The sequence below is a fragment of the Penicillium paradoxum genome, assembly GCF_028828445.1.
Source record: "Penicillium paradoxum strain IBT 22861 chromosome Unknown utg000005l_segment0_segment0, whole genome shotgun sequence".
Lineage (NCBI taxonomy): Eukaryota > Fungi > Ascomycota > Eurotiomycetes > Eurotiales > Aspergillaceae > Penicillium > Penicillium paradoxum.
This window is the reverse complement of record NW_026643183.1, coordinates 1,448,325-1,473,821: the sequence shown is the minus strand read 5'-3', so window position 1 is coordinate 1,473,821 and position 25,497 is coordinate 1,448,325. Positions and strand designations below refer to the sequence as shown.

At 50.6% G+C, this 25,497-nt stretch overlaps 11 protein-coding genes across 11 annotated transcripts; 5 read left to right on the top strand and 6 right to left on the bottom strand.

Moving 5' to 3' along the window:
• Positions 1-258: 258 nt before the first annotated feature.
• On the bottom strand, positions 259-1,835 carry N7457_005581 (uncharacterized protein; the record flags this gene model as incomplete). Its single annotated transcript, XM_057176625.1, has 2 exons — positions 259-628; positions 691-1,835. The coding sequence occupies 2 exons, from the start codon at positions 1,833-1,835 to the stop codon at positions 259-261; spliced, it is 1,515 nt and encodes a 504-aa protein (XP_057030927.1).
• A 985-nt stretch (positions 1,836-2,820) lies between these two features.
• Positions 2,821-4,441, bottom strand: N7457_005580 (pantothenate kinase; the record flags this gene model as incomplete). Its single annotated transcript, XM_057176624.1, has 4 exons — positions 2,821-3,148; positions 3,209-3,725; positions 3,782-4,064; positions 4,205-4,441. The coding sequence occupies 4 exons, from the start codon at positions 4,439-4,441 to the stop codon at positions 2,821-2,823; spliced, it is 1,365 nt and encodes a 454-aa protein (XP_057030926.1).
• Positions 4,442-6,034: 1,593 nt separating this feature from the next.
• Positions 6,035-8,621, top strand: N7457_005579 (DEAD/DEAH box helicase; the record flags this gene model as incomplete). The annotated part of the gene is made up of 9 exons (XM_057176623.1): positions 6,035-6,417; positions 6,482-6,539; positions 6,591-6,726; positions 6,778-7,138; positions 7,204-7,283; positions 7,338-7,489; positions 7,561-7,754; positions 7,810-7,958; positions 8,044-8,621. 9 exons carry the CDS (start codon positions 6,035-6,037, stop codon positions 8,619-8,621), a joined length of 2,091 nt encoding a protein of 696 aa, XP_057030925.1.
• Positions 8,622-9,272: 651 nt separating this feature from the next.
• Positions 9,273-10,864, top strand: N7457_005578 (polysaccharide deacetylase family protein; the record flags this gene model as incomplete). The annotated part of the gene is made up of 3 exons (XM_057176622.1): positions 9,273-10,339; positions 10,403-10,488; positions 10,545-10,864. The coding sequence occupies 3 exons, from the start codon at positions 9,273-9,275 to the stop codon at positions 10,862-10,864; spliced, it is 1,473 nt and encodes a 490-aa protein (XP_057030924.1).
• A 585-nt stretch (positions 10,865-11,449) lies between these two features.
• On the bottom strand, positions 11,450-12,845 carry N7457_005577 (glycosyltransferase family 31 protein; the record flags this gene model as incomplete). The annotated part of the gene is made up of 2 exons (XM_057176621.1): positions 11,450-11,779; positions 11,838-12,845. The coding sequence occupies 2 exons, from the start codon at positions 12,843-12,845 to the stop codon at positions 11,450-11,452; spliced, it is 1,338 nt and encodes a 445-aa protein (XP_057030923.1).
• A 659-nt stretch (positions 12,846-13,504) lies between these two features.
• Positions 13,505-14,707, bottom strand: N7457_005576 (phosphopantothenate--cysteine ligase CAB2; the record flags this gene model as incomplete). Its single annotated transcript, XM_057176620.1, has 1 exon — positions 13,505-14,707. One exon carries the CDS (start codon positions 14,705-14,707, stop codon positions 13,505-13,507), a length of 1,203 nt encoding a protein of 400 aa, XP_057030922.1.
• Positions 14,708-15,210: 503 nt separating this feature from the next.
• Positions 15,211-16,773, bottom strand: N7457_005575 (uncharacterized protein; the record flags this gene model as incomplete). The annotated part of the gene is made up of 7 exons (XM_057176619.1): positions 15,211-15,329; positions 15,381-16,079; positions 16,135-16,185; positions 16,240-16,436; positions 16,491-16,500; positions 16,562-16,634; positions 16,684-16,773. 7 exons carry the CDS (start codon positions 16,771-16,773, stop codon positions 15,211-15,213), a joined length of 1,239 nt encoding a protein of 412 aa, XP_057030921.1.
• A 767-nt stretch (positions 16,774-17,540) lies between these two features.
• On the top strand, positions 17,541-18,416 carry N7457_005574 (putative esterase/lipase; the record flags this gene model as incomplete). The annotated part of the gene is made up of 1 exon (XM_057176618.1): positions 17,541-18,416. One exon carries the CDS (start codon positions 17,541-17,543, stop codon positions 18,414-18,416), a length of 876 nt encoding a protein of 291 aa, XP_057030920.1.
• Positions 18,417-19,085: 669 nt separating this feature from the next.
• On the top strand, positions 19,086-20,764 carry N7457_005573 (uncharacterized protein; the record flags this gene model as incomplete). The annotated part of the gene is made up of 2 exons (XM_057176617.1): positions 19,086-20,027; positions 20,087-20,764. The coding sequence occupies 2 exons, from the start codon at positions 19,086-19,088 to the stop codon at positions 20,762-20,764; spliced, it is 1,620 nt and encodes a 539-aa protein (XP_057030919.1).
• Positions 20,765-21,224: 460 nt separating this feature from the next.
• N7457_005572 (uncharacterized protein) lies at positions 21,225-22,283 on the bottom strand (the record flags this gene model as incomplete). Its single annotated transcript, XM_057176616.1, has 1 exon — positions 21,225-22,283. One exon carries the CDS (start codon positions 22,281-22,283, stop codon positions 21,225-21,227), a length of 1,059 nt encoding a protein of 352 aa, XP_057030918.1.
• Positions 22,284-23,059: 776 nt separating this feature from the next.
• Positions 23,060-24,866, top strand: N7457_005571 (SD08430p; the record flags this gene model as incomplete). Its single annotated transcript, XM_057176615.1, has 2 exons — positions 23,060-24,453; positions 24,521-24,866. 2 exons carry the CDS (start codon positions 23,060-23,062, stop codon positions 24,864-24,866), a joined length of 1,740 nt encoding a protein of 579 aa, XP_057030917.1.
• Between the last annotated feature and the right edge of the window lie 631 nt (positions 24,867-25,497).

The following is a 25,497-nucleotide window of genomic DNA, read 5'->3' as shown; positions in this document are numbered from 1 at the left end:
TTCATATGCGGGGTAGAGCTGGCTAACATATTGCTGCCGAAACAACAGAAAGCCAAAATACGAACGGAGTACTCCGTACATGCACATAACACACATAATGCAAATTGACTGGTTAGAGATGGAAACTTCTGACTTTCTGTAGATACAAATACATGCACTCGTGCGCACGCTCGGACTTCGAGCAGATATGAATGCAGTAGCTTCCCTTAGGCCTTTCAGCCACACACACCCCATCTCACCAGCACGTCTCACCAAAGCTTAAGCACCATTATAGGCCTTCACCTCCACAACAACATTCTCATAATCACCACCAGAAGCCTTGCGAATATCCTCCTGGAGAATATCAAACTCATCGGTGCATCCCTCTCCCAAGTATCGGACTCCTTCAACACCAGGCACAGTGCATAGGAGACGCATCGGCTTGTCGGTGCCATTGTAAAACTCCCGGGCCCTTTGGAACAAGACCTGGGCATCGTTGGTCTTGAAGACGCGTACGTGATTGGACAAATCACAGGTAAGTTTGTATCTGATAGGGGTGGCGCTGTGGGCATTGAAATTGAGTTCAAACAAACTACCGCGACGTCTCTTCTCCTGTGGTTTCCAGGGACTGCCAAGAGCCCGGGGAGGCCTGAGAACAGGGGGGCGTGAAAAGGGAAAGCAGCCGCCAAACGAGACAGAGGGGAGTCATACACGAATTCATCTCCGTTGTTCTGATTGGGGATTCTGGCTTTGGGAAACGAGAATTGACGAGTGGACTTGAGTAGAAGAGGTTGGTCGGAGGAGCCGGATTCAATCTCATCTCCATCATCTCCATCATCTGCATGCTCTTCTTGCTTAGGAGTTGACACTGGGCGAGGCACGTTGGCAGGCTTGACCGGTCCAGACGCCGGAAGACACTTGCCTTCGGAGTCGGCAATCTGTGCGCTGAAGGTGATGTTTTCATTATCGGTCCTCCATAGTTTGATGCCACAGGCCTCGGCTTCCCCATGCTCATCAACCTCAAGCCAATCCAGCAGGTAAATTCCCTTGGTTCCTTTTCTCGATTTTCCGTTGAATCGTGGATGAGGTTGGCCATAAACTACCAGCTGCGTCATGCCGTTCGGTGAGTGAAGTACCATGATACGATAATTCAAAGTTTTCTTTTTCTGAGCCTTGAAAGCTATCTGGAACATCGACAGTTCGTACTCATCAGCATCATCATTGAAGACTTTGAAGTTCTTCCAGGCGGAGAGCGCACGGCCAGCTATGGCGGCGGGGTGCTCAGTATCGGGATTGGCTACATGCCAATTCTCAAGCATGGTCAATATTGTTGCTGGGATTGGCCGCGACGGACCCACGATGCGCTCCGCTGTAAGCGAAGACGTGCTGGGTTGGGTGGTTTGAGCAGCTGTTGAATTCAGAGGGGAGCTCTGTGCACGATGTTGCTCGAAAGATGTGAATCCCAATGCAGGGCTCAGAAGATGGGGGGAAGCGGCTTCAGTGGTATGTCCAGCACTTTCAGAAAGCGTGACAAGCCCTTTGGGAGACACTTGGTAATTGACGCTGGGCGGCGCAGGGTTGAGGAACTGAGTCCCAGTTGAACCCAACTGAGACACCGCAGCAGGATCTGGCAAAAGTTGCAGGAAAGAGTCGTCGACTTCAGTCAACTCAGATAGAGTTGGAGTGACAGCCTGTTGATCAGCTGCATTCAGTGCATCAGGTACAGAGCCATGAACAGTCGACTCAAGCATGTCAGCTTGCACAGCTGGAAGTTGGGTTGCATGCTGGGCCCGGGGCGAGTGCGCGGAGAGATTCTCCAGCTGATCAACGACCTCGTGCACCATGTTCTTGGTCATGTTGATGAGTATGGGAACAAGGGAGTGAAAAGACTGGAGGTGACAGGTGATGCGAAGGCGTGCCAAAGATTGTCTACGAGACAGCAGTAGGAAAACCGGGTCAGGAATGGACAGCAAAAGAATATGGCTTGTAGGATGAATAGCCACGTAAAATCAGAGAACATGGACCCAACCAATGGCAAATGAAGTAAGATTGCGATCAAAGTGAGAGAAAAGTGTGAGACAAGTGCAAGCAAGCCACGACAGAACTGTGGAAGACAGCGAGAAACTGGGAGATAGAAAAACGAGCAGACGTGACGGGGTTCTGCGTGTATGCTCGCGGAAATGGTAAACAGTGCGAAGTGGAAACTGGGGAACGGGAGACAAATATAGGACGTTGACGACATAAGCGCAATGAGTTCTAGTATGAAATAGGAAATAGCAAATGTAAAACATGGACGACATAAGCGCAATGACCTTACTAGGGGTTCATAGATGGATTGCCTAGAATAGCCCGTGCTGAGTCGGCGCTGGCGCGAATGCTCAATGCTGAATTCTTCCAAGCTTAGGGCTCTCGATATTCACGTGGGCACCGCAGAGTGTCCTAGTGCAAACATCCATGGACACACATATTCGACATCAAACACAAGCTGACCTTGAAAAGTGACCCTAAGAATGATGTACCAATAAGATACGATACAACAAACCAGATCAAACGAAGATTTTATTTCTTTAAAACATCAAAACCGAACATATTTCACATCCAATACAGAGCCAACAGACTTCATAAGTTACCTAGATCTAGAGGTACAACTTGGGTAAATGCCCAAAGAAACACATTGGCTTCTGACAGGGAAGCTCTGAAGCGGGAAATTCTGAAGCGGCCACACTGGGCTCAACAGTGCACAACATAGGGTGGCATAAGATGGGTAGTTCGTGGTTTGCGTGGAAGGGGTATCAAGACTCAATGCAGAGGAAGGTAGAGCCACAACAGTTCTGTCAGATGTCATAGATCACTCGATGACCTACCGTGTTGCTGAAGAACATTTTTATTTCGAGCGAGGTTTCGGACCGCCTGCGGTGCGACCACCTCGTCAACGCTGTTTCTGCGACCCCAGTTCTGTGGCTGTCGTTGGATAAAAGCCCCAACGGCACCGAGGTAGCCTTCGTGGCGCAGGAAATACGCTTGCTTCTCGCCTTTGGACCAGAAGCGAATAGCGTAAGACAGGGTATTCATAGTTTGCCGGTGGCCCCGTATAAATGAGCCTCCGAAATAAATGTGTTTCACTGAGTGTTTTTCTGACTGGAGATATGCGATCTGGCCGATATTATTACTAATTGGGGTTAGTTGAGGTCGGACTCGGGGTTCGGGGAATTTAAATACTGGGACATACCTGATGGCGTAGAGTAGACTTCGACTCATGTCTTCCGGGTTTGGCTTGCCATCGTGACTGGAATTAGTTTCAATCGAGTCACCACCAGTCGAGCCCTCGCCGTCCTCGGCGCCTTGCTCCGCGTCGTTTTGCAACCGGAGTACCTTGCCGAAAGTACTGGCAATGGCTGTGCTCTTCAAACCAATCTTGGTATAATCCATGCCGTATATATCTCCCACAAGCATATCCACAGCACTATTATCTCCACGATCGGCCATTGCCAGCATGTCGTCAAAGGTTCGGGAGCCGGTCAACAATGACATAATGCCCCAAAACGTTCCACCTCCCAAATGCGTTCCACCAACACGCTCAAATTGTCGCGGACCAGAGACTTTGATCATTGACACGCCTGATCCTATATTGACAAGGAGATAGGGATAGACGTCAGGTCGGGCCTCGGCATATTGCATGGGTTCCGCATCGGCATCGCTATAGGTGAAGACTTCGTTGGGAATCTCGGTGATGAAAAAGTCGAGACCTATTTGCTGGTGTTAAATGATAGCCCTAACTGCTTAGGCATGTCCGACGACTTACCAATGATCAGACATTCCATCTCCTCTTCCCGTAGAATATTGACGTTCAGCTCTTCCTTCAGCCTGTCATAGTATTTGTAGGCACCTCCGCCAGTCGCCACGACACATAGTCCCTCTCGTGTAGAGCCATTGCGCTTTTCATGTTCTTCTTTGAGCTGCCGAATGAAATTGATGCACAGATCAATTCGATGGGTTTCAAAGTTAAGGAAATTGAGTCGACCGCCGTTGTCCGCGCTATCCAGCTCCCGAGTAAAATAGACAAGCTTCGCAAGTGTTCCACCGATCTGTCAAGTGCGATTTCGCGTCAGCCCATACTCTCTACTCGTGTTGTGGACGGAATTTCTTCACAGCCCCTTGATTGCGGGGGAAGCAGCAGTAGTGCGGGGCACACAGCAAAAAAAAAGCCTTCCCATGAATCACTCACATCGACAGCTACATGGCTCACAACGCCTGTATGGTGGGGGAGTCGAATGTCCTTATTCTCATAGTGTACGCCCTCCGCATCAACGGGACTCTTGGAGCGTGGCTCGTCGTCGACGATAAATGCGCCCTTGACGTTGATTTTCACGGCGCCGGGATTGGTAATCGCCTCCTCCAGACGATTGGGGCGCTTGCGTCGAGAATTGGTATCTACCGCCGGAATGCGATCGGAGGCAGCCATCATGAGGAAGTTGGGGAGAAGTAGAGTGACCGACGGAGCTGATGCTGGAGAGGTACCCGTGCCCAGGCTTACTGCGTATATCTCCTTCTACCCGGATCCACGGGTTCCACTGCAACAAGCCGAGGAGCTACCAACGTCCCGAGGGCAGATCCCGGTTGTTATCAATCAGAATGATCAGCCCTGAGCATAATCAGATGGAGATATTCCTAGGAGTTGTGGGACTGCCTCCGTTATCCCTGGGGATTCTCGAATATATGAGGAATCGGGCTCTGTGCGGCCCGCTTTTCCCTCTTCCGCTTTCGTCCATCTTCGGGGCGATGTTTGCATTAGCTCCGAACTATAGCCATACTGAGATCTTCTGCACTCGTCTGGGTAGGGCTGATCTCGAGAGTCACACCAGATGAAATCGCACGTGAGGCGAATACAAAATGAGAAGCAGTTTGATGTTCAACACGCGGGTCACGCCCTGCGAAGGGGCATAGCGGCCAATGTCCCAATCGACTTTTTGGCCTAGTTGATGCCTGAAAGCGTTTGAAAATGCCTTATTGGCGTCTTATTTTGAACAGGCAGAAATTAAAATACCTGAATTACAATGATAGGGGTCTTATTAAGCAAAGTACCCAACCTTCGAAAGTGCCCAAGTCCAATAGAATGAAGCTATTCCCACCATATAAAATATTATGAACCCCCGGACCTAGCGATAAAAGCATTTTTATTTCATAACACTCTCTTCTCCTCTCTCTCCTACTCTTTGTCTTTATCACTACCTGGGTTACCGCTTTACGCTTACTTTAAGGTAAACCTCCGTCATCCGTCCAGCTCAAGATTAGTGCGAATAGCTTTGTAGGTGGTTTTTTATTGGAGAAGATCGAGTATCTTAGCTTTATAAGGCTGAGCATCGATGTAAGCTGGCATTTCGTGCGTTACGATAATGGTTGGAGATGGGAATAGCTTTGGGGCGACGACGATGGAGATGATGAAAGGGATGAAAACAATGATGGGAATAGCTTCATTTACAATACACTGTATAGAGCGGTCAAAAAAGCGGTCTAGAATCAGGCATAATTCAGGCATCAACTAGGCCAAAAAGTCCATTAGGACATTGGCCGCTACGCCCCTTCGCAGGAAGTCTGATAAAAAGCGATCTTACGAATTTCTAGACGCTACCTGATACCTCCATACCTACATGTAGGTACTACCTTGTACTCCGTATACATACATGTAGGCAAATACTGTACCGAATGTTCGGTATACAACGATGTACTGTTACGACCCATGTACTATCTACGCTGGTAGTTCCTTCCCAGTTAGAGCCCCTGGAGCTATATCCAGGTACATTTAGATACATCCCTTTCCATACTACGGCCCTCAAGATCACAGGTAGAGTACGCGACGAATCGTTTACTGCAGCCCCGAATATTCCTGCTCTTCCTTCCCGCCAAGTTAGCACGTCGTTTGCGTTCCTTTCATTCGAACATAAAGTCTTTCTGTTTACACTTCACTCTTCTCCTTCTTCTCTTCCATCTCCTCGAATCTTCGCTATCCATTTTAGTATCTATTCTATCCCACTATCGCCTTTGAACTATCCAAGCCATGGACTACGATGACCCTGAGGCTGCCTCGGTGGCCTCGGTGGCCTCGGTGGCTGATACTGCCTCCGCTGTCGATCGCCCCTCTAGCGATGATGATGATGCTTTGAACACCCAGAAGAGTGAGCCTGTCGAAGGTGTTCTCTCTGGTGTTGGCCCTAGCACCAATGCTGCTCTCCAGGTTGCTCGTGACAAAGGTTGGACTGACCGCGTTCCCTTCGAATACGCTGAACTTGTCAACAACAAGGAGCATCGGGATTGGGCTGGCATTGCTACCCGCTATGAATGGAAGGATGAGTATGGCGATGTCGGACCTCCCGTCCCCGAATTGGAGGCGCAGCTTTTCAATAGCGACGTGATCTCTCGTGCCGGTGACAAATTTGACGAGTAAGTAACGGGTCTTCGAAGAGCATGGGTGCAGCATGGTAGCTAAATATATCTTCCCTTCCAGGCTGAATAGCTATAAGGTGAACATAGAAAGTCCCAACGAGATCAAGGCCGTTACCGAGGTTAGTCTGCGAGAGAAGTTAGTTATGTTGTGCCAGCCTAAAGATAAATAGTGGGGAAACTTTGGTTTGCATCCGGTTATGCTTGAGAACGTCCGTCTCTGTGGCTATCGACACCCTACCGCAGTTCAATCGTATGCTATCCCAGCGGTTCTAGCAAACCATGACTTGATTTCCGTGGCCCAAACTGGTATGTGCCGCGAAATTTGCTCCCTCGCATGAATTGAACTAACAAACGTAGGTTCGGGAAAGACGGGAGCTTTTCTTATCCCCATTCTGTCTAAGTTGATGGGAAAGGCGAAAAAGCTGGCTGCTCCTAGGCCAAATCCCGCTGATCATTTCAACCCAAGGGAAAATGCTGTTCGTGCAGAGCCATTGGTTCTCATCGTGTGCCCTACTCGTGAACTGGCTACTCAAATTTTTGATGACGCACGTCGTCTTTGCTATCGCTCCATGCTTCGTCCCTGCGTTGCTTATGGCGGTGCTCCTTCCGCTCATCAACGTGAGGAACTTCAGAAAGGATGTGATATTCTGATTGCCACTCCTGGTCGCCTGCTCGATTTCATGAACCAAACCCACGTCTTGTCTCTCCGTCGCGTTCGGTAAGTCAGCCTGTTCACCAATTCTGACATAGGTCCACACGGGTTGTATACTGATATCTCCTTAGCTACACTGTAATCGATGAGGCTGACGAGATGCTGCAATCTGATTGGGAGGACGAATTCAAGAAAATTATGTCTGGAGGAGGTGAGTACTTGCGAATATCCTTTTCTTTACTTGCATGATGCTGACTTGAGCAAGATATCAATGAGGATGATGATCACCGCTACTTGATGTTTTCCGCTACCTTCAGCAAGGACTTCCGCCAGCTTGCAAAGACATACCTTGGTGATGATCATGTGCGTCTTCGCGTCGGCCGAGCTGGCAGTTCACACCACAATGTTGTTCAAGATGTATGTGCACCGCAAATACCCCAAGATAGTTCGCATGGATTATGATTATACTAACTTGATGGGACTTTCAGATCATCTGGGTGGACCAGAACCAGAAGATGCGTGCTATTTATGATCTTCTCATAAGCATGCCGCCTGTCCGCACTCTGATTTTTGTCAACAATAAAGAGCAAGTTGACTTCGTGGACGACTATCTTTACAACTCAGGAATGCCTAGTACTTCGATTCATGGCGGACGCAATCAGCGTGAGCGTGAGGATGCTATGTAAGTAGCTGTTTGGTATGTTGTTTTATCTTACCCTACTAATGCACTAAAACAGGCGTGCCTTCCGGACTGCCAAGTGCCCTATCCTGATTGCCACCGGCGTCTCCGCCCGTGGTCTTGATGTGATCAATGTCCTTCATGTTGTGAACTACGATCTTCCCAGCGCTATGCACGGCGGAATTACCGAATACATTCACCGTATTGGTAAGTATTACACCAACTAGGCGCTGCCTGCGTTCTGATACAGTTGATGAAATTGCCCGCTAATATCTTTTTCGATGGTCCACAGGCCGTACCGCTCGCATTGGCAACGAAGGTATTGCTACCTCATTCTACAATGAACGCAACGAGGATATTGCCGAAGATTTGGTCAAGAACTTGATCGAATGCAAGCAGAACATTCCTCAGTTCCTCGAGAGCTACCGTCCTGAGGGTGACTTGCTAGAATTCGATGATGACTCTGACAAGAGTTTCTTCGATGCTGGGTCTGATGCTGAATCCAACGCCGACTCTGGTTCGGAGTCTGGCGCGGCTGAGTCTGTTGTAGTTGCGTCTGCTGAGGCCGATGAAAGTGAGAAATCCGCCGAGAGTGATGCCGGGTTTGGTCAAGAGGAGTCTGCTGCCGACGAGGAAGAATCCCCGATCAAAGAAGAGCCTGACCGCAGTGAGTCCACTGGCAAACCCAAGTCTAAGGAGGATGACCGGCGTGATCAGGGGAGTGATGCCGAACAGACGACCGTGGACGACCGCCATGAGACATACGATGTCGACAAGCCTGAGAAACCTAAGAAGACGACCGGATTGACCGGTTCCAACTGGGCTCCAGCATCTGTTGCTTCTAGCGACAATGATGCATTCTGGGGTTAGAGCTTCGATACCCAGTCTTCCTTTCTGAGTCTGTCAAAGCTGGCGAACAACGAGACCAACGCAATTAACAAGATCAACGATTTAACAAAAGCAGGGCAAGAACCCACCAAAAAAATGGAAACGTAAGAAGTCCAACAGCAGCAGCTTGCAACTTTACCCTGGATGATGTCTCTGAGACATTCCAATTCAGGATCACATTGTCACATTATGGGAGAACCCGAACGTACCTTGACCGCTTGATCTCTCGCTATGGTCAGCAGCCAAAGTCAGTGAAAGCGATATCAAGACCATTTCTTCTGCATCTTGTATGAGGATTTAATGGTTTTAGTGAGCGTTATTGCGACCACCGTCACATGGATGCGAATGACTTTAGTCGAGAGATGTGCCTCAATACTGATTTCGTGGAGCTTTTATGCAACTATCTAGTTTTCATTTCCTATTCTATGTTCCTGATTGCCTGTAGCGCATATACTGTAGAGAGCTCGTAGAAAGAACGCCCTTCATAGCGTATTGTAGAGCTCCTGCCTCTGTGCCAGATCAATGGCTCTTGCCCCGACCTCTTGGGCAGAGTAAACAACTCTACTTTTCTACAAATCCCAATCCAACCTTTTCAACCCAAGCACATTCGGTCTTTTCCAAAGGGACTTCATCATGCATTGGTTATTTATAGGATCCGCCACTCTTTCACTATTCCTTTCGACCTCAGCTCTATTCCGCGGAATTGTTGACCACGGCCACTGGAATGAACTCCGAGGCCTCCCTCGTAGCGCCTCGCAAAATGCCTCGCAGATAAAAAGTTCAAGCCCCCCTATGGTCATCGACACTTTCCAAAACCTCACCCACAATGACTTAGGGTTCTGGCATGGCTCTGGCGAGAATCTCACAGTGCAACATGGACCGGGCTTCATCCGTTTACTCCCAACAGATCCGGACCAGAATTTCCACACACAGTTTGACACCAATCTATGCTATAGTCTGATCCCCTGGTATAACGAGTACTTGCATGTCGAGTTTGAGGGCACAGATCAATTCAGCATTTCGTTAAACCAGCACAATGACGAATGTAGCCCGCACCGCAGTCCCTTTCCCAGCGTTACAGACTCCGTTCAGGCAGAGCGGTACGTGATGCATCCCGCCTCTGAAGCCTCCGGCGATGATGATGATGACTGGGACGATGACGATGACTGGGATGACGACGATGATATGGACTTGGATAAACGAAGAAGGAATCAGTACAAGCATGGACAATGCAAAAGCTCCAGACGCAAGCATCCCAAAGGAAATTCCAGAATCCCGACGGGTCGTCGTCAACTCTATATTCCTCTCAGTCATTTCGCGGTCGATTTCAATCGGGTCGTGTCTTTCTCATTCCATGGCTTTTATACTCAGGAAACGCTCACTCTTCATCGTGTGGAGATTGTGCCAGATATTCCACCACCAATCCCAGAAAATGGTCATTATCGTTTGCCTGGGAAGTTGCCCAGCGGGCGATTGGTTCTGCGGTGTTCGCGTCCGAATTCTTTTGCCTTTGGCATTGATGATGGACATCCGCAGTTCTCTCAGCGAGTCATGCGCATCCTTGACGAGGAGAATGTCCGAGTCACTTTCTTTGTCGTTGGAGCAGGACTCAGGGATCAGACGAGCAATTTCACAGAGTTCTATAAGGAAATGTTGAGAAAGGGCCACCAGGTGGCGCTCCACTCGAATACTCATCCGAAGTAAGTCCACTCTATAAAACTCGGGTTTTATTTCATAGTGAAGTTGCTAATAAGATTACCAAGGATGGAATCATTGCCAACCCTCCGGGACATTGATAACGAGATCATTCAAGCTATACAAGTGTTCAAGGATAAGCTGGGAATTGAGTGTAAGTTGTTCCCTCTATTCCAACGGGCATGCATCTAACACTCTGAAAATCTGCAGCTTCATACTTCCGTCCACCATATGGCACAGTAGGTGCCCGACTACGCCAGCAGCTAGCCCGGAACATTCCAAACCCGTACATTGTGAACTGGAGTGTGGATGTCGAAGACTGGCTATGGGCCAATACCACCACACCAGAAAAGCAGCTCGAAGCATTTTACCGGGGCGTAGGTATGGGCGGGAACCTTGCTGTCATGCACTACCTGAATCCCACTACTATCAATTACCTCCCGCAATTCATCCGACACGTCAAGGGGGCCGGGTACCAGATCATGCGCATCGACCAATGCCTGGAGGATTCATCTGCTCCACCGTTGTGAATGCACAATGTCCGTGGAATTTGTACGGACTTGCAGCAGGAGTTGTCCTTCGTATACATCCTTATTTGATAATATCTCTCCTCTTTGCTGTCCTAATGCCCTCTTGGCAATGATGACTTTCATTCATATAACAATTCTTTCCGGTGGTAATCCTTAGAGCATGAATCGATGGTAGAGCAGATGACACCTGATACAAGCAAATTTGAACATGTTTATACACGTCCAAGGGATGTATTGACTGTGTTGACCAAGGGGTTATATAAAAAGATCCAACACAGCACCAACGCCACAATAGCAAACATTGTCCGTCCAAGACAATCATCAGCTAGAGAATGTAAGAATATGGTAGTACAGGAAATGAGGAGAAACAAAGCAAGTTATCATAATCGAGCCCAAGATGCCCAGTACAAATGCATATAACCCGAAAAAGCCAGACCCAGACCCCCAATTGAAAGCCAATTGCCAAAGCCAATTCGATTCCTTTCGCTTTTCCATGCAAACACAATAACGGCTGTACACCAGATAGACAGCCAAAACAAGACACGTAGATGATCAAGATTACACTTTTTCTAAGCCAAGGCCCTCTCAATCGCCGTAATCGGGCTTCCGGCATACACCCTTTGACTCGGTCAGAGAGCGGATCCGCGGGATGATCCAGCCAGATGTGGCGTCTTTATCGGAGACGAGCTTTCCGAGACGGGGGCTGGAGCTTGTCCAGCAGGTGTCTGCGCGGAAGGAGAATTGCACGCAGGTTTTTTGGGCTTCGCAGATTGTGCGGCAGTCGTCGAAGGAGTGGGCGAAGGGTTGTTCGTCGCTGGCTAGGTTGTTCCAGCTTAGACGGGTGGGTTGGGTGGCGATTTCTTGGTAAATGTATTCGCGGAAGAGGTCACTGTGGAGGAGGATGCGTTTGTTTTTCTGGGAGTTGGTTAGTTGGGTGGGACCGATGGGACGTGGGAGGATTGGGTATACTCACATTACGCCAGCGCTTTTGTTCGAATTTCCAAAGATTCTCAATTTCAGTTGGTGAGAGGTGGTGCATGGAGGCGGCGATGAAACACCACGGGTGTCGGTAGAACTCGGTGGTGAACTCGTCCAGCTCGCCGATGTTGGAGTTCTGGAGAATCGGCCATGTGAAGTGCAGATTGACGCCTGCGTCGCTGAGGACCTTGCCCAGAACACAGTCACCTGCCCAGTGCTGGTCGGTGTAGAGATTCAGCTCGACTTCGCGGGCGGAGTACTCGTCAGACGCGCGCTGCAGAGCAGAATTGGAGAGCACGAAGCCCGAACCGCCGTGGGCGAAGATAACGTCCGCAATCTGCGTCTCCGTGCCTAGGTAGTGAGGCTTTGTGTGGTCGAACCGGGCCAGCCAGCTCAGGACCGTCGGCCACGACAGATAGGTATCGGCTTCGACGAAGACGAACCATTTCGCATCGGGCTTGTAGCGCAGCGCTTCTTGCGCCATCGGCAAGAACTTCCATTTGTCCAGCTTCCAGCCGGGATTGTTGGGTTTTCCGATGGCTGAATTGGCCTCGTCGGCGAAATCTTGCTGCTCGAGACCTTTACGGCCGTATTTCACGATGCGGTGGTAGAAGTCGAAGTCCGGGTTCCTCTTTGCGGCGCTGTCCATGTTTTGGAGGACATCGTGGATTTGGACGCCTTCGATTTCTTCGGCGAAGTCGGAGTAGATCACGTAGTGGGGGATGCAGCGGAGAGTGGATTTGAAGTGCACGGGGACTTTCTCTTTCGATTCCGTCACTCCGGTCTTCATGACCACGAGTATATTTTCGATGCCTGGTAATGGCGGACAGAATGGGACGGGTTCGCCATTCTCATCGAGGTCGGGGATTGTTTCGGTCGTTGAGAAGTGAGGTGGCCATGAGCTACTGTGATCGGAGAGAGAGGAAATGTGATAGAGGAAGAAGAGCGCAATGGCGGTCGCAATAGCAATTAAGCGGCGACTGAACCGGCGGCGGGAAAGCATCCTGAGAAAAATACGACGCTAAACAGAAAATAAATCAATCAGTCATTTTTTGGTGTTTCGAGAGCAATGCCCAGAGGAGATCAAAGCTGTCCTTTTCCTCCTCTCCTGTTGATCATGAGAGCGAGGGACTGGGGAAAGGTCGACGCTAAGATGATCGACCCCCGAGCTTTGCCGCCTGCTGACACATCGGGACGCGTAGCCCTGGTGGAATTCGAAGGTTTCAGATATCTCCCCCTTGACTTAGATATCTTCCTGCTGAGAAAAAAAAAGGAGTCCTTTGTTGCAATTGAGCTGGCGATTTGGATCTCCCGGGGCGTACACCGTGGAGATCCTGTTCCCGCTAATCGGCGTCAGGATCCACCGCGACCAATATGGCTTTGCAAAGATATCATGGCAGAGTGGACTAGGAGTTGGCAATTACGGAGTTGTAGGAGGTCCACACCCCTGCATACATAGCGTATAACTATGGACTACTGCAATGTGTAAAGAGAACGTGCAACGCTGCAGAAAGCTTTGATAAATCGTGAAAGGCATGACGTACAGGACACGTTCAGCTATATAGACAATATTGACATTATATAGATATAGCGATCCTAGTGGCAAAGCGTACCTAGGTAGTATGTTATTTTTCAATCGATTTGTACATTTCCATAAAACATTCACTGCGTAGACTTTGTCTTCTTCTCAACCATCTTCGTGTGCAACTTGACCAACTCCGGGATGATCAGACTCTCAATCTCAATGCCATCGTGATCCCCACCCACAATCTGCGCTGTCTCAGGCTGCTCCGACGACACCGAGTCCCCTTTCTTAGCCTCTGCCAACCCAACCTGATCCTCAACACCAGAGATACTCTTGCTGCGCCTGGACTTAGGCACCCGAAGCCAACGCTCATGTGGCGGATCCGGTGTAATGAAAACCACCTCCCACTTGCGCGTTGAAAGCAAATTACCAATCACCAAGTGATGCGAATAGCGCTGCAACGCAGTCCGCGCCTTATACACCAACAACGAGGGATCGGTCTCCAACTTAAACGAGACAACCATACTTCCCTCCGGCGCCCAGCCGTCAACCAATTGGTGCAGGAATTTGGGTACAGGGTCGAGGTTGACAATGAGCTTCTTGCGATGCGAGGATGGCTGCTCTTCATTCTCGCCAGTGTAGATGTCATCCGGTGCAATAGCACTGCCCTGCATGTGCGCGGGCAACTCCGAAGACTGAATCTTGTGCTCGGACATCCGGCTGCGCGGGATGAAGAAATCGCTGACTGCGGCAGCCAGATAGAACAGCGCATTCGCGCCCAGTGGGCGCATCAGCTTCGCCATAGCTCGCAGCTCGAACATGTACTCCGACACCGTTGTAAACGGCAGCAGGAGAAGTCGGTTGTTCTGCTTCGCATAGCGGTACTTGCGCAGCACATCGCGCATCTCATTCTGATACTCATCGCGCACCATAATGGGCCCATTGTCTGGGTTGGAAGAGTCTGCCGAGGCGGGCGCCTCGTCCATGAAATCAAGGAAACAGTTGGTTGAGTGGCTGTAGTGCCGCGAGTACGGCAGCAGACTGTACTGTCGGTGCAAGAAGATCACGGCATAGCCTTGCTCGAGGAAGTACTCGGCTGATGTGGCACCACGAGTACCTGCGGAGAAGTTGTCGATGAATCGCACTGTTTGCGCTTCAAGTGGTACTGTAGTGCCGCCAGATGTGACGAGAACTACACGTCGGTTTGCCTCCACGTGAAGCTCAATGAAGGCGCGCGCGAGCGCTTCATGTCTCGGTAGAGCTTTTGGTGGCGGGTACTCACTGAAGTAAACCGACTCGGCTTCCGCTGGAGGCATTTCGCCGACTAAAGGAGTTGTCATTATGATTTGTGAGGGGTTGCTGTGCGGTACTTGAGAAAGAAAAAAAAGCAATTGTGAATCGAGGAACGTCTGATGTCTGATAAGAAGATGCCGAGGATGCCGCTGCGTGTTGCTCTACGCTTTGGTGGGGTTCACGGGTATTCCCTGATGCTGATTATTTAGCCTCCTCACGATTGGCCCGAGATTCTCGTTGATGCACGATATATAGGCTTTTCCCGGCTGTTGGATGTTTTTGGTTTTGGCTAAAAATCCGTGGAGCTACCCCTCCAAGTGAAAAGAACTGAGACCGAATCGCCTGATCCGGCACTAGCGCACCCGTTTGACCGATATGGATCCGTGACTCTGAATACTTTGAATATCTGGGAACAACGTGCGAAGCAAATGTCCATGATCAGAGGCGCCACCCGTCACGTGGATGCCACATGCGGGGTGTCCCGCAGCTACATCATACATTCCACGATATTGCCCCAATAGGATTTGCTATATAAAGCGGACTGTGTACATCATTGCAGATACCGGCTACGCAATGCTTGGCTGATGGTACTCATCCGACTCGCCATTCCACCGTGCTGCATGTTACTGAGAAGGGCCTCCTCCAGGGCAGATTGCGTGACGCTTGCATCTGACCGGGCGATCAGTTGAAATCCGGAATCCTCGGGCTGGGGGCACATACCGTCGAGGTCACTGAAGCTGCTACCCATGCTGGGGGTACCGTCACTAGCTTCGCGACCGGAGGCGGTGGACTTGCGGGAGTTTTGGCGCGAGTGAGCGACGCGCTGGGGGCTATAGATTGGTGGGCCCTGGCTGATCCGTCTATTTCCGGGTACAATGACAGGCCCACCAGAACTCATCGAGCTAGTGGAGGACTCCGTAGCTGTCGGTGTCCGGGGACCAGATTGCTGATCGGCACGTCGGCCTTGCACAGCTGCTCCTCGCTCGGCATCTAAGCGGAGAGTGGCACTTCCATGGACTGGTCGTTCTCGGTAAGCGTGTTCAGTTTCCCGGGGAAAGGGGAGGAATGCTGGGGTATCATCCTCGTCGTCCTCATCATCCCGAAGACCAGAGCGCTGCATAGAGAATTTACCAAACCGTTTGAATCGGGGTGCCCGTGGGTCTGCGTCATCATCGGAGTCAGATTCCTCCGAGCTAGAAGATAGAGACTCTTCCTCTAGTGTGGGAGATTTAGGTAAAGACGCGACGGGCGGCTGTTCCCGTCTGACAGCCGAAGGGCGACGACCAAAAGCATCCCAGTGTGGTTCTTTATCGTCGATTGTGGGTGTGCCAGTGCGTACAGGGTCGCGAGACCCCCGGGCTGTATTAGTAGCAGTAATAGTGGTAATTGACGTGACACTTGTGCGTCGGTTGTCAGGAGCTAGTCACTATCAGATGTGTTGAATCCAACGGACGGGCGAGAGATTGGTCCATACCTCGCTGAATATCTTTTTGTTGAGCTACATGTCGTGATGTCGCCCGAGAACCTGTTGAATGTGAGTCTTCAACAATAATAGGCATTATCAGCACGATATACTTACCTAGCGTGGGGGTGTCTCTCTGTGACTGCCCACCCAAGGCCGTACTCCCAGTGACAGAACCTGGAGCTGGGGAAGGAGAGCTTGACTGCGTAGTCCCAACCTTCCGCATCTGAGCCCGAACCTGTGATAGCTGGCGGTCGTAAAGCCATGCTGCCTGTTGGAGTAAGAACTGCAGTGTGACATCAAAGTTCTCTGCCCTAGATGAACCATGTTAGCAAATCTTGGGGTGGTGGAAAGTGAAAGGCATTTACAAAGCTTTCCCTAGAATGATGTCAGTATTACTTAGTTTAGCTGTAAATGTATAGCCCAGTGAGGTTCGTACAGTCAATGTCTCCTTTCGATGGCCGGGAGAGAATATCCCATAGCGCTTGGTCTTTGGAAGCGTTCCATTCCACCTAGTTCTGTTAGTAAAATGTTCAAGAAGCTCCGTCTGGAAGAACCTGCCGGTGGCGGATCGATAAAGTCCCCCCGAGGGAATGGCAACCGTATGAAAACTGTGAAGTTGGTATCAACGGGGTCGACTTTGGTGGTCATTGTGTAGATTGCGGTGTAAAAAGCGGATCTCCCAATGGTCCTGTGCAGCTCAACAACAAGCCTTTCGGTGGCTAGTTAGATAAAAGGCTAGATTATGTAGGAAATATATCAATTAATAGCTTGTTAGGCAGCCCCGAACTCCAAAAAGGAAACAATAGATGGGATGGTGATGGGAGATGGAGATGGGCGTCACGACGGCAGGTGGTCATTTTCATTGGCGGACAAGGTGCGTGGAAAACGATTGCGGCTCCGCGTGGAATTTTCCCATTGCGGGGAATCCACAGCCACGAGATGAGAGTCACGCTACGACCACGATGGATCAGATATGTCGACGCACGACAGAAGGTGGCATGATTCATGTTACAGAGATCGGGAATTTAGAGTGTTTGTGGAAGAATGTCAGATTTAAAGTATTCGTCTAATTGAGATCTCCCCAATCACTTCACTGCAATTTCAGATAAAGGTTGCACTGTCTACTGCACGGGGGCGCGGCTGCCTTAGGCTCTGGGAAGTCATCTCCTGGGTTTCGAGGGATTCAATATTTAGGGAGTACTCCGTACATCCCGAGGTTATAAATGAGATTTGACACATGGGCGGCAGGTTCGGGACCAGTTACTGGTAAGTAATCCTACCTAGGTAGCTAGTAGAGGTTAGATCAGATTAGGATTGGGTCAGGATCAGCAGTAGTTAGTTGCACCCCGGTCGAACCCCAGCCTTTGACTGAGACTCAGCTTCAACACACTCCGTACTCCGTACATCCGCCAAATATGTCGTTTCCCACAAATTATTACAACAAATGCTTTGCATTTATCGTACGAAGTTATATGAGATTTGCCAGGGATGTATCGGCCGCGCCAGATGAAATCCGCCAGATCAACTCGCGGGATGACGGCCGAACTATTCCAGTTCGTCTGTATCGATCGTCTGGGAAGGGACCATCACCGGTGCTGCTCAACTTTCACGGGAGTGGCTTCGTAATACCTCTCCACGGCGGTGACGACGAGTACTGTCGAAGGGTCAGCCGCGAAACGAAGTATACCGTCTTGGATGTTCCGTATCGTCTAGCACCAGAACACCCTTTCCCCGCAGCCCTAAACGACGTGGAAGATGCTATCAGATATGTCCTTACAAATCCCGACGAGTTTGACTTGAACCATGTGTCTCTGTCTGGTTTCAGTGCCGGTGGTAACCTCGCGCTGGTAGCCGCCTCGAACCTCTTCCCGCGCGATACTTTCCGATCCCTGGTGACAATCTATCCGGTGACCGATCTGAGCCTCGATCCTGCGTTGAAGATTGCACCAACCAGAGGAGATTTTGTAATTCCGATTCCCGTGATGCGCCTGTTCGACCGCTGCTATATACCCTCGTCCTTGGACAAGCGGGACCCGCGCCTTTCACCACTCTATGCTCCGGCAGATCGTTTCCCTCGACGAATGCTGATAATCACTGCGGATGGGGATACCCTCGCAGTGGAGGCAGAGGCACTGGCCCAGAAGATCCAGGATTTGAAGGGCTGGCATGTGGACAGCTACAGAATGATCGGATGCAGCCATGGGTGGGACAAAGGCACGAGGGCGGGAACCCCGCAGCACGAAGCCAAAGAACGGGCTTACCAGCTGGCATTTGACATGTTGAACGAATAGTCCTGTATTCCCGACTCATTTTCTTGAACTCCCTCACGGAGTCCCCCGTTCCTGGCCTGACCCGTCATAAACTTGGAAGTTGGAACCGGAGGCTATGACCGTAGCCCTAAGCCCTACTTTCCTGAGATGGCAACCATCGGCCAGGGGTATGAAGTCGATGTCCGGAGTATAGAGTTAGGGCAGTTTGGCGCAAGGCTATCGGGATAAATGCCGGTGTCCAATAGTTAATATATGCCTACGAGCTAGACGAGTCATATCTATTGGAAACCAGGGTATGGAGTAATAGTCGGTTCTCTGATATCACTCATCAACCCACATCTTAGGCCGTTTCATGATGACCCCATCGTCCCATAGTAGAGCCAGGGATTGCGCCAGGGTCGCCCGTGGGTCAAGCTGATTTTTTTATGAAAAATTGCCCGAAAAAGAAAAACATGAAGAAACATGGTCTTTGTTCCCCTTTCTGCCCCTTATTGCCTCGTATTGATCTTCTGAATTGGCTTTGACCACCTCCACTGTCATTACCCCCCCCCTCATCAATTTGACCCTCTCCTGAGCGGATGCCGTCATAGCCTGCGTCCTTCTCGTCCACTGCAGTGGGCGAGTTCTCCATTCCTCGCTACTTCATGTGCGCTGGTTAGGCGCCCTATACAACTGCTACCTGTACATACAATGGAGTCAAGCACTGGGCCCGTCTTTGATGAGGCCCATTACCGTCGCGATGTCCTCGATCTCCCCACACCCGAATCCGAAGAAGCGCGGGCGCAACAGCTCGCCGACGAGGCACGAGAGCTGGGGCTGAAAGTCCCGGAGATCGAGGCAACTGCACCACTGGCCGCCTCGATCGCCTCAGGAATGGTCGATCTCTCATCGCCAGTCCTGTCCTCCGGCTCGTCGACCGATCGGAATTCGACCTGCGGCTCTGTCACTCCGTCCCACGAGCCGTCCTCCCCCGCTCCCTCTGCGCTGGACCAAGTCGTTTCGTCGTTGTCCGATGTCACACTGGCTTCCGATCGCATGAAACCCGGCAGCACGCGATCGCTGGCTTCGCTGTCTACTCGCCCGACCTCGTTTTGTTCAAGTGAGGGGAAGTCGGGCATTACTGGGCTTGGGTATTCTCTCGAACCATTTGACCCCAATTCACATCGGCATTCAATGCTAAGTGTCGCTTCTGCGGATAAGAAGGAGAAGCGCCGAAGCAGCTTGAAATCTGCTATCGGAAGGATTAATTTCCGCAAAAAGCGCACATCGTCGGCCCTGGTCCTGCCACCGGCGGCACGGATTACAGTCTCTACGGGCGAAAACGGCGTGGATCATGTGTTCTTAGAACGTGACGCAGAGTCCAACGATGCGGCTCATGAACATGTCCCGGCCAATCCGATCATCGAGGTACCGCTTCCTAAGTTGGAAATCCCTTTGTTTAGCAAAGAGGCATTGCAGAGAACTCTCGATGATCCCGAGCTGAGTGAGATGCAAGAACGGCATCGGATGGAAAGGGACAGGCATTTGGCTTTCCAAGATGCCGCCTTGAGTATCCTCCGGCGCCGACACCTGACTGCTGTCTCGGAAAAGCAATCTGACAACCAGCAGCACGAGGATGAGAAACGCGACAAGGTTCGTTCTGCCAACATTCGCTTCATTATGTAATTCTATGCTAACGTTTTCTCCTGCAGAACATCGAAGCCATATCCCTAATTGAAGAGCGACAACTCGCCGTTGAAATTGAACAGCAACGTGAGTTCGATCGAGCCAAGATGAACTCGCGCACTCGGATCAAGCACATGGAGGGGTATCTCCGCAATGCCAGCCCACCACCCTCTCCCATCGCAACCCCGACAAGAACCGAAAGAACCTCGGAATCATTTTCAGAACCCGACTTAACCCCACCACCTCGTGTATTGACTCGTCAACATATGGAGCAGCTCGAACAACAATACCATAGCCACGAAACAATGGACCAGCTCCACAACGCTCGTATCAAAGTCCTCCGTGACCGCCAAGAACTCAAGCTGCAGGAAGCCACGGCGCGTATGGAAAGGGAACTCGATGACATGTGTAATAAAAACACTCAGGATCTTGCTACGTTGCAGGCAGAGCACCAACGAGAAGAAATCTCTCTCATGCAAGCCTTGGATACGAAGAAGACAACCCTGCGACAACGCTGGCACCTAGAAGAGGCTGTCCTACGGAGACATCTCGAGATGCGACATGGCCAATCATATGGTCCCTTACCCCTTGTTTCGTTCGCACACCCTACCGATACCCCCGTCGGGGTTCCAGAACACTCCCCTCTCGAATCGTCCAGTACCCCGGATACAATCCATCCCAACCAGGATTGCGTGGCGCTCTAATTGGAGTGCTCACGATGACACGACATCCACTCAATATACCCTTTTTAATCAGCCCACTTCTTTGCCCTATCTTTTTAATGTCGGACATTGCTATCTCCGCATCTTCTCTCTTTGTTACGCCCCCTACTCTTCTTGTAATAAACTTGATCTGCTTTTGGATCGACCATTGGTCACCCCCACATATACGCATTGCGGCGGCTTTTTGGTCTCATGATTGCATAGCATTGGTGGAGGTTATTGAATAGACGTGACAATTGAACTTATTTACAATGGCTATCTCTGATTTTTGGTTCTTGGCTCATCGTAGCACTGTGGTTATATCAACTTCCATCTGCGCAATCCGTTCGGGTATTTGTAGAGGTCTGAAGGATGGAGTAATGGTATCGTGGGATTCAGTTTAATTTCGTATTGGGGTATCTGGCTAGTAGAAGAATCATTTGATAAGACAAAACACAACGCTTCATGGTGACTTGGACAAAACATCCACCTTCAATCTCTCCAAGACCGTCTCAATCCTACCCCCACCCCCAGTCATCGCATCTTCAGTCTTCTTATCACGCCCCTCATCACCAATAACAACAGCCCTCTCCACAACCCCAGCATTGGTCAACTTAAACCGCCCAACCCGTCCATCCGCCCACTCAAGCCGCACATACCGCGCCTCCAGCGCAGCAGCAGCCAAAGACACAATCCCCGTATCCTGATCCGGCGACGCGTCAAACGGCAATGGCGCGCCCCCCTCGCCCACAAGACCCAACTTCTCGCGCAGGAACTCAACAGCGTCCACACGCATATGCCACGCCACAAGCTCGCGGCGTAGTTCGCGCACAAAGCCCCGCAGATCTTGCTTGCGCGCAACTCGGCCATTCTTCTTCCACGGCTTCGCTGGCTCAGCAACCTCATCTTCCCCGTCAGATGAACCATCTCCATCTCCATCCCTATCGCCTTGCGAACCTCCAGGGTGGGGTAGATAAACACTCTCCAGTTTTTCAAGAGATATAAACCCCGGCACCGTGTGCCGATGGACCTTCAATACTTTGGAGCCGGAATCTGCGCGACTCTGGCCCTGCCGGAGGAGGACATAGTATGGCTTGGCGAAGCGGCCGTTGCGCGCGCAGACGTCAATGCGCACGCCGAGGAGGTTCGCGGGGGCTCTTGGGGACGGATCCTTGAATGGGAATGCGGTTGCACTGAAGGCGATGCGGTGGTGGTTTGATGAGGTGTGCGTGCCGGCGGCGCGAGCTAGAGGAGAGATTGTTGCGAGGTCATCACTGAGATTGTTTAGAGCTGCGGGTTTGCGGAGCAGTTTTTGGACGGGGTCGGTTGCTAGGAGACTCGATGTGAGGATGCGCTTGCGTTTTTGGAGATTTTGGACTTTGTATGGGTTAGTTTGTTGCTTTTGGGGATTTGGTTGGGACTCGGTCTGCTTACTTTCTGCGCGGATCGAGGTGATCTCCGAGTCTAGTTCTTCTTCTTCTGGGTCTGGTGATGCGGGGACGCGCGACATTAATTTTGTCATTGTAGATATAGGTAGATGATGGTTACTGGAGAGTGGGTTGAAATAGATGGGAGGTTTAGAAATCGAGGTTCCCCTAAGCCCGCGAGAAGGTAGGACAGCTGCGCAGTTCCCGATGCAATGTTTATTTACAGCACGTGATCTGGGCAAGAGTTGACGCGAGAAGCTTAGCGAAGCACTGACATTAAATCCATCTATTATTACATGCTGATGCCCGATCTATTGAAAGCCGATGTTTGAAGTAGAGGGTCTAGGTTGGGCTTTTAGTCTCATTAGATCCCTGATACAGTCCCACTGTGTTGCTATGACCTCATAGCTCCTGGGGTTTGCTCCGATGAGTTCATCTGCATGGTGTGTAACAATAGAACAAATGGGCAGATGAAGGAGATCAAGGGCAAATGGGATCCAGTTGCAGAAGTGTGAAGAATGAGATTAAAAAAGAGGCTCCCCCGGATTTGCAAAGCCACCGAAAAGCCAAGAGGCCAGCTTGCCTCAAAACTACTTTTTTTGTCATCCTCCACTTGGGCGTCTTGGAGATCCCCCCCATTCTTTGATTCTTCCTTTTGATATTCATGCATACACTCTTTTATCTTCGAAACTAAACGTACTACTCGGGTACCTAGACCTTTTCATAACCCCCCGGCTCTCCTTACAGCCCAACTGCCCTCGTTCCATCCCTTTCACATTCCCTTATCATAATACCCAACTTCTGTCCTCAAATCCAACTAGGACAAAGTTGGCCACCACAGTGAATTCTGTTTTTCATTAATTAATATTCAATGCCACGCAAGAACGGGAGCCTCACGAAGCGCCGCTCCAAACCGAGCTTGCACCTGGCTACACAGACAAACGGACATGCGAACGGCAAGATGAATCACAACATAGAAATGCGCAGGAGGGACACGCCCTCTGCAGAGACCTCTGCTGAAAGAACTGCTCAACTCATGTCAAGGCCTGGCTTCTCCCTCGATTACGAACCCGCCGTCATCCCGCAGACCCCCGTCCAGACCACTACAACTTTCAACGACCTACCGCACAGTGATCGCCGCAACTTCCTGCTGTTGGTATTACTATACTTTCTCCAAGGAGTGCCCATGGGCCTGGCCACTGGCTCTGTGCCCTTCCTCCTCAAGCCATATCTCTCATACGGCCAGATTGGAGTCTTCTCGCTCGCCTCATACCCATACTCTCTCAAACTATTCTGGAGTCCAATTGTGGATGCAGTATGGAGCACGCGTTTCGGTCGCCGCAAGAGCTGGATTACCCCAGTGCAGGTGATTGCCGGACTAGCTATGATCTATATGGGAGGCCACATTGAAAACATGATGGTCAAGGCCGGCGCGAATGGCGGCGCGGGTGTCTGGACATTCACATACTGGTGGTTCATGCTGGTTCTGTTCTGCGCCACCCAGGACATTGCAGTGGATGGCTGGGCTATCACTTTGATGTCCCCGCCGAACATCTCCTACGCCTCGACCGCGCAAACGGTCGGATTGACAGCCGGCCATTTTCTGTCGTACACCGTGTTCTTGGCTTTTAACTCGAAGGACTTTGCGAACCGATGGTTCCGAACCGTCCCTGGCGAGGGTGGCCTGCTATCCCTCGGCACATACCTTAGCTTCTGGGGCTGGGCTTATCTGATCGTGACCTGTGGCTTGGCTCTCCTGAAGAAGGAAGAGCGCACCAAGGAGCGTGATAGTATCATGGATGTCTATAAGAGCATGTGGAGTGTCTTGAAGTTGAAGAACATTCAGACCATCATTCTGATCCACCTGATTGCCAAGATCGGATTCCAGGCCAATGACGGAGTCACCAGCCTCAAGCTTCTGGATAAGGGCTTCGGCCAAGACAACATGGCCTTGGTTGTGTTGATTGACTTCCCCTTTGAAATCATGCTGGGCTATTACGCCGGTCAGTGGTCAACCAACTACGGCGCAATGCGCCTCTGGGGCTGGGCATTTATCGGCCGACTGGCAGCCGCCGTGCTCGCCCAATTGACCGTGATGATCTACCCCAGTGCTCCGGAAGTGCCGATGTGGTACATGCTTACTGTAATTGGCGAGCATGTCCTATCAACCTTCATGAACACCGTCATGTTCGTCGCCATCTCGGCCTTCCACGCGCGTATTGCCGACCCAGCCATTGGCGGGACATACATGACACTCCTCGCAACGTAAGCCCAAACATCTCCCATCTCCCCAAAGCACTCACAGCCTTACCAATAGCTAACATATCTCCAGTGTCTGTAACCTGGGAGGAACCTTCCCCCGCATCTTCGTCCTTAAACTCGTCGACATGTTCACAGAAGCCACATGTCTACCCCCGACCATCGCCCCACCCACCGATTCCCTCAAAGACGCCCTTGTCACAACGGCATTCTCCTGCGCCCTCGAGCCAGAGAAGAACCGCTGCATCAACGGTGGCGGTACCTGTCAGATCGACCGTGACGGCTACTACATGACCAACATGCTTTGTGTGCTGATCGGCACGCTTACATTTATAATGTTTATCAAACCGGCAGCACAGAAGTTGCAGGACTTGCCTCTTCGGGCTTGGCGGTTGACCACGAGTCCACAGCGGCAATGATTGAAACAGTCTCGTGCAGTGCTGGTTCTTGTGACGGCCTATAATGTATACCCCCTGTGTGGGATATTCTATAGATTGAATAAATAAATGACTTAGATATGTTATATGTTATTTGGAGATGTACGGAGTCGTATTTAGCAAGATATTATAAGGCCGATGGACTACGTCTGAAGGACGAAACTGAAAACGAGCCTGCTCAACAAGTACCTTAGTATATTAAGCAAGAGATTGATCGCACGTCGATATTCCTACATAGTCTTTGTTTCAGCTTTAGTGTACCCGATTATACAAGGGTCCTTCCTATCTCCTAGAGAATTCGGCTTCCATCTTCTTTGCTGTCCCCTATCTCATCTGCAAATCAACTTGAATTTTCTCTTACTTCATTCTTCCCTTACTCCCAAAGACTCCTACCTTCAATTTCCATTCCATCATATGCCAGCGAGGCACTTTGGCAAACCAGCCGATGAAACCTGGAGAATTCGACCATTGTTTCGACGTCTATCTTGCGATCTTGATCTTGCCATAGATCAATATCGGGATCCTGACTGGCGAATTACGCGGGATTGACTGATCCAGTCAGATCAGATTGCAAAAGACAGGAGATCCAACCCATTGTCCACTTCTACTACTC